The sequence below is a fragment of the Paralichthys olivaceus genome, chromosome 13, assembly GCF_024713975.1.
Source record: "Paralichthys olivaceus isolate ysfri-2021 chromosome 13, ASM2471397v2, whole genome shotgun sequence".
NCBI lineage: Eukaryota > Metazoa > Chordata > Actinopteri > Pleuronectiformes > Paralichthyidae > Paralichthys > Paralichthys olivaceus.
The window spans coordinates 12,095,883-12,103,201 of record NC_091105.1 but is presented as its reverse complement, the minus strand read 5'-3'; the positions used below and the strand labels follow the sequence as shown (position 1 = coordinate 12,103,201).

Genomic DNA, 7,319 nt, shown 5'->3' with positions numbered 1-7,319 from the left:
ATTACTGTTCAAGTCTTATACTCTAAAGTAGATTCCACCTAGCAGCCAATCTGTTAACATGTTTTATTTAATCATTTTGATTCTAAACTTACAATGTTTTGTGGTTGCTGTTGGGCTTTTTGTAATTTCGTCTAACTTGACATTTGTGCACAATTGGCATAATAAAAGTATTATTGGATGGCACACTGTACAAAGCACCTTGTGGCCACAGTGTGGCAGTGTTGGCCAATAGATAAATGTAAGCCATGTTAGTGTTCGTTAATGCAAAGTTATAACTGTTCAAAACTTTTCTGTTGCACTATTCAGAAAGCAAGGAAGTACTCAGACAAAGCATGTCGACTGATTTGAAATCACAATGAGGCAAGCTCCTCCCTGATGTCATTTTAAATTGGTTAAGTATCATCAGGTTACAGCATGTTTATGTCAAGATTGTACGCATTAGATGCTCTCTCTAAAAAGTGGACAATTTCTGAGTTCAGTTCAGTTTCAAACAATCGTATGTGTGTGTGTGTGTGTGTGTGTATGTGTGGGCGTGTAGGCGCGGAGTCTTTATCGATAGTACTGGTCAGCACATAACATTATTATTCACAAAATCTGCCTTTGTTTTTTCACTTCTTTTCAGTGAAGGAGAAGGATCGATGCCATCACTTGCAAGACAAAAATAAGAATCTGTGCACAATATACAGGTAAGAATAATACGTAGAAAGTGGAAATAATCTTGTGTGCATCTGTGGAAATGCAGAATTGGTTTTAGAGCTCTAGAGCCAGAAATCCTGTTAGAAAATACATAATTACAGTAAAATGATTTATTAACTTTCCCTGAGTTGTTTTCTTTTCGCGTTTGTTGGCACAGCAGTAACTTTGAGTTTTTGCCTAGTGATGCTGTAATGGTTCATCACTGCACCCAGCCCATTTTCAGATCGAGCACCGCAATGATGTTAAGAACTATTTTTCCAGTTGTGCTGAGAACACAGTGGGAAAATTACTTCAAAAGCATTACAGCACAGACAACTGCTTGTCTGAGGAAGCTGCTGGCATTGCCTGTACTCAGTTCTTTATTGATGACTGTGTTTGATGAGCATAGCTGCAACTGTTGAATTTGTTGCAGCCCATAAATGCAGACGAGTTAATAGATGTATTTGTGATTTTCTGCAGTAGCGATTTACTTGATAGGTTGTTCAGCCCCAATGTGGAAACACATGCAGTAAAAGTCATAACCATATTTCACAGCTGCTGGTAAGTGACCAAACCCTCTTGTACTCTGTGAACTATCCAACAAGTTTGAGCTGACTAAAAGGACAACTTGCTCACTGTTTGATAGTTACATGCAATCCCACATGTTATTGCTGTAAAGAGAGGTATCTGAATGATTCTGACTTCTACAATTTCACATCCAGCCGACACGTACTCCAACATATTGAGTTTAAATATTCTGAAAGGTTTTGCAAGCCCAGTTAAATTATAAAGAAGGCAATAATAGAACACCATATAGTTTTGCATATAGTTTTGTAATATGAATTCTAAGCATTAAGTTATTATCATCCATTTATATGAGAGTTCTCAAAACCCAGCTCTGACATTTATAAATGTGCTTAATAATCCAGTTGGAGCACAGATGCTGAGCACAGACAACGTCATCCGACACTGTTATAAATCTAAAGAGCCATCACACAGGCAGCAGCATTCACCAGCCACCTAATGAAGATGTCACATGGTTGAGTGTTTGGGTGCGGGAATGTCACCAGGGTTATCTCCAGGAGACCTCGCAGCACATGCAGTACGTTCTGTTGAATTAGGCTCTCAGCTCAATCATATCGCTCAACAGTGGACCCATGTCTTCTTCCAGCTTCTACCAGTAATGTTTGGATCATCCTTTTTAGAACGCTTCAGACAAACAGCAATTTAAAAGATGAGGGTAAAACAATACTCTTGTGTCTTCTCTTTTCAATTTTGCCTCTAGTAAACACTATATCAACTTGCATGCTCCTGAGAAGGTTGAGATGGGTTGCGTCTGCTACTTGAAGAGGTTTGGTTGGAAATCTAGAGGAAATTAATCTTGGTAAAACAAACTTGATGCTCTGTTACTTGGGACTAAAATTTGACAAGAATTTCAGGGTAACTCGTACAATTTGGAGATATACCTGTAGTTTTCAAGGAGCCAAGAGATCAATCTTAATACGACATACACCACTTGTCAGAGAGTTCCACATATATATAAAAAGTATTCCAGCATTTTATCAGAATGAACTTTTAATAATTGGAAGAAGCGTGTCTGCTGTATTATTGTTCTCTAGCTGGTATGTAACCTTACACGCAAAGATAAGCAGCAGCTGTCAGTGGCGGAGGCAGCAGATAACTGAATGTACAGCCAGTTTAAACAGTCATTCTGTTTGTCCTGCTGAGGTTTTGTACTGCTAACATGCAGTAACACAACATGTCATCCCTGCAGGCCCAGTCATCCCTGTTTAACGTATGGAGTATGCAGGTAACAGTGTTTAAATAATTTTCTTTTTCTGATAGTTGTGCAAAGTGAGATTATTCAAAAGGTGTTTTATATTTTGTTCAGAAAATGAAAACCTTTTTGACACTTTTGTTATTTAGCCTCCTTCACCTTTTTTGCACCTGCTGCAACAAAGCATCGTCCGAGCTGCTAATCTTCCCAAGGTGAACTTACTCAAAAGCACTGCACAAAGGCATAATAATAAAAGGTTTAGTATAATATAGATCAAATCTGTTTTAGTGTGGGTCACTGACCCAAACTGTATCGGCTCTTTCCAACCTTAATAGTCTGCTCCTCTGGGAGCATAGTGTTTGGATTGGTTGGAAAATATATTGGCAATAAAGAGACAAAAGGATGTCATAAACGTTGATTAAAGCTCCGGTTAAAAGACAGAGGCGGAGGAGCTCTGAGTTATGACGGTTTTTCAGACTGCGTTATTGTTTCAGTGACAGAGCTCTTAGTGCGTCTAGTGGAGTGGTCGCTGGCGAGTGGTAAACATTTCTTAATGTGTGAGGAGTCATTAATCCCTGGAGCTGAGGACGGCTGCACCACCAGTGTCTGTGGCCCAAGAAATCACAGCCAGTTGGCACCAACAGGTCACACAGAGCTCCAACATAAATGCTTTGTACTGCAAAGCGCTTTAAATCTGCTGTGGCTGTAGCTAATAGCATTTCATTTCCGATAAGGCAGAGTGGAACAACTACGTATTCTGCATGTTTATTTTTCTATTTTTAAGTGAAACTGTGAGGTCTTCCAGGTTAAGGCCCAATTTGTGAAAGATAAAATACACATGATTTGATTAGCAGAGATTAGCTGCTATGTTTCTAACAGTGGAGTCTAATTTTAATGCATAGGTTTGATGATTAAAAAATCTGTCACCAAGGCTGAATTACTGTCTAGGCGAAGCAGAAAACTGCAGAACTCCAGAACATAAAGTGTCCTGAAAGCTCCAGGCTTAAAGTGTTGTGCAACTGTAAATAAAATTATTAATTAACTGAAGTGGGTCCTGGTATATTTTTTAATCTTGAGCCCCTTTTTGAACATTTGTTCCTTTGTCAAAATCCAACTATAAGGCCTTTTCTACAAGCTTGTTTATACCACACAGCAAATCTGAGGCCTGGAATTCGTTCGACTTAAAAACACTATACACAGAGGTTTCTTGGGGACTGGGGGTTAACAGGGGCCCAGCAGCTTTTTTTGCAATGACTGTCAGTACATGATAGACAACCATCCACCACCTGTGGACAGGAGCATTTCCAGTGACTTTAGAGGCCCCAGGTAAAAGCACCTAGGGGGGCCATGCATCAAACCAAACCAAAGTAGTGTTTCCAACCATGGTGTCATTGCAGTTTCCTGTACATATCCTATAATTGGACTTTAAGGTGGTTCTCATAAAATTGTAATTGCTGTGGGCTAACGTAATCAGTCGTTCTTTGGGACATTTCAGCTCAGGGGTCCCAGGAAACTGCCAGCCTTGCTGACACTGTTGCAACAACTCTGCCTGTGGACACAGGTTCATAGTAATCATGGCTTCATCTGATATAAAACTTACTTCTGAGATCAACAACTTGAAGTGCAGTGCACTTTTATTTCTGCTTCTAATTAAGCTAATCAGTCTCATCAGATATTTTGATTTGTCACAGTGAAAAAAGCACATATGTAAATAATAATTAGTGATAATGAAGTATGTTTAGCTTCTTCTGTCAGAGTCCTGCTTGTCCATGTTGGCTGACCTGTTGTCAAGAACATTAGCAAAGCTATGATCAATGTTATTACCTCTGTGTTTTCACCCCTGTCCATTTATTTGTACATTTTGGTACAGGTCCAGATCAGCAGGTTGATCCAGGATTTTTTTCTCTCTCTGTCTTTAACATTACGAGAAAGAGTTTCTCAACATTGTCACAATTTTTCGACCAAGAAATAATGAATTGATCTTGATGAAAAAATCGTTCACATTTTAGGGAACTGATACGAGTGTGTGCAATCTGGTGCAGCTCGATTGATGTGGACTGTTGGGTCATTCCAGTTAGTGACATGTATTCTATTCCTAATATAAAAAGATGAAAAATGATGTTAAAGGAACGTTTGGCTCAGAGTGAATCCTTAATCTATTACTAAAAGAAAACAAGAACAGTGTGACTTTATCATTAGATGCAGCAAAACTGACTGTGATGTTTCCACTATGCTGCTTGACGTTGGTGTATGAAGTCCTATAGTGTGAAGGGATGAGGTGAGTGGTTGAATCGTGTTTCTTCTCTCTCAGCTGATGTTGTCACTGTATGGTACAGCTCAGAATGACCATGCAGTCAAAGGATGCAGGAGGCTGGAGGCTGTCACTGCTCTTATTTACATGTCTAATTGGTCAGTGTTGGAGATGGATGTCTGCACCACTCCCTCTCCGGGTCCAGGAGCAGCATGTGTCCGCCCCATCCATGCCTCTCTCCGGGTGTGTGTGTGTGTGTGTGTGTATATATATGTGTGTGTATGTGTCTGTGTGTGTGTGTGTGCATGTGCAAACTCCGCCCCTGCTTGCGCCGCCTCCACAGCGGACCGCAATGATTTAGAAGTTCAGGAATCCCACGTGACGTCACCCCGGGGTGACGTTATGCTTCTCTAAATAGATCGTATTGTAATCTTTTCTCAGTCCAACGTGGTTTCTCCTCCGAGGCTGCTTCACATTTTCTACACTTGTTTGGTGAGTTGAAAACCATCGCAGGCTGCCGAACATGCAGAGGACCGTGCATGCGCCTCTGCAGGTTTGTTGTGTTTTGTTAATAAGCGCTCCTTCTTACTTTTGGTTTTTGCCTCCTCCTTTTCTTTTTTTCTTCCCGTGCAACAGCTTGTTTCGTTGGTCGCTTCAGCAAGTCCTCTTCAAGATGTAGCGTTTTCTTTCCCCTAACTTATTAGTGGCTGCAGCTAGAGGAGATTAAAGTGTGCTGGTAGTTTTGTGGGTGCAGTGTCATCTCAGTCCGGTGTCCGCGCGTCGGCCTGCGGTCTGTTGACTGTCGGTGAAGTTGAACGCGGAGTCAAGTGCTCGGTCTGTCTGCAGGAATTCATCTCACACCGCACACTGGGACAGTTGCACATGCAGGATGGGGCTTTCATGCACATCGCACCAGTTTGTTTGGTGCATGTTCCACATTGAGGCTCCAGAGCTGGACTCCTGCATCCTTGTCACGTCTGTCCCATCTCGGGATACGCAGAGCCGGCGTTTGTCCCGGACGCTGTGCGCGCTGATCGGGAGGGAAATAAATGATAAACCTCCGTGGGTTTTTTTTGTTTGTGCTATTTTCTACAGAAGCGAACAAATGGTTGATGCTCCTGTTGCCATGAAATGTATGTTTCCCCTCTTTTCCCTCGAACAGCACCGGGACTAACATTACGTCATTCTGCAGGCCAGTCGATATTTGATTAAGCGTCGAGATGTTGAGGTTATACTTTGTGCTGACGAGGCTCCGCGGCTCAGACACAAGAAAGATGCTTTAATCATATGATTACTGCCCGCTGTCATTATGTTTAATGTGACGAGCCTATCAATAACCACTTGTTTCTCCCAGTTTTATTGTCACCCTTTTAAATGGCTGTCGTTAATAACCCCTAATAAGGTATTTAACTTTGATGGTGATATTAATAATTGTCATAATTTAACATAGACTGGATGGACCTTAAATGTTAAATACTTTAAAAAACAAGCCCTTGTCATTTATAGTGCAGTAGAAGAAAGTGTAATTTTCAATGAAAATAACTACTTTTCACATTTTTGTTGTGAGAAGCTTTACAAAGCAAACATTTACAATGATCTGTTATAGACTGAGAAGAGTTAACAACTTTAAATAAGCTAATTAAAGAATAATAATTAAAATGTTGTTCTATATTAATATTCAACTAAAGTAGTATTATTCACATTTTGTTGTCCAACATCAGAACAGGAATAAAAATAGCAACGTCTGTAAAGTCATTGACTCCACATTAATCTGGATGACTTGTTGTTTAGTAACCTTGCTGCAGCTGTAATTCTTCCCATATTTTTCTCAATGTTAAGTCTGATTGCAGCCTCATGCAGCGCCTCATCGCAGCAATGAAATGTGACCTACGATGAGTTTATTTGTTGATGCTTGTTGCATGTGCTCAAGGTGAAACATTCCTCTGGTAACAATTGTGCTAATGTAGTCAGGGGGTCAAATGACTTGAGTCATTGCAGTGATCAACAGTCCAATCAACATGTTGGCAGCAGAAGTTTCATTTCACCTGCTTTTGTTATGAGTTTACATCTTGTGAGGGAGAGCAGTAATTAGTTATTGAGGTCTACATACAACAGTCTTTTTGTCACGTACTCAGTTCAAGAGCAGAAGTTCAGGGCAGACATTGTCAAAGCAGGCCATGCTCCCCCTGCCTCAGGGATCAATGTGATCCTACCTTGAACTTGTGCTGTCAAAGGCCCAGGCTATGGGGGAGCTGAAATTTGAATTGCTGCGCATGTTTGTGCTTGCTTTAACCCAATATGCCTTTGCACCCCAACCCGTCGTTTCCCTCACCATATTGTTTAAATTCTAATATGCTTTTCTACCTGGAGAATTCCAGCCCGGCTGCTCTTGAAATCGAACGCCCGACCCTAATCCTTCCCCTCGCACACATCAGGATATGGTTAATATAAAGTGTAACCAAATTTCCTCTGCTAAACTAAAACATCTATATCAAATGAGAGCCAAGTGCCCCTTCCAAGGAAAGGACTTTGAGCACTGATAATTTGAAGTGAGAGAGCGATTGGATAATTCACAGGAGGCATTCACAGAATTAATGGTGAGAAGTTTTATGTGTC

General features: G+C 40.8%; 1 protein-coding gene across 3 annotated transcripts in view; it reads left to right on the top strand.

Moving 5' to 3' along the window:
* The window catches only part of creb5b (cAMP responsive element binding protein 5b), a 45,034-nt gene that overhangs the window by 522 nt on the left and 37,193 nt on the right, over positions 1-7,319 (top strand). The window contains exon 2 of one of the 3 annotated variants that reach the window (XM_069536875.1): positions 623-686. Coding sequence is in view for 1 of the 3 variants with exons in the window: in XM_069536872.1 (XP_069392973.1) it covers positions 5,227-5,256 (30 nt within the window). In the remaining 2 variants the exon portion in view is untranslated. Of the gene's footprint in view, positions 1-622; positions 687-5,097; positions 5,257-7,319 lie in introns of those variants that run through there. The other 2 variants (XM_069536872.1, XM_069536874.1) reach the window with 2 other exon arrangements.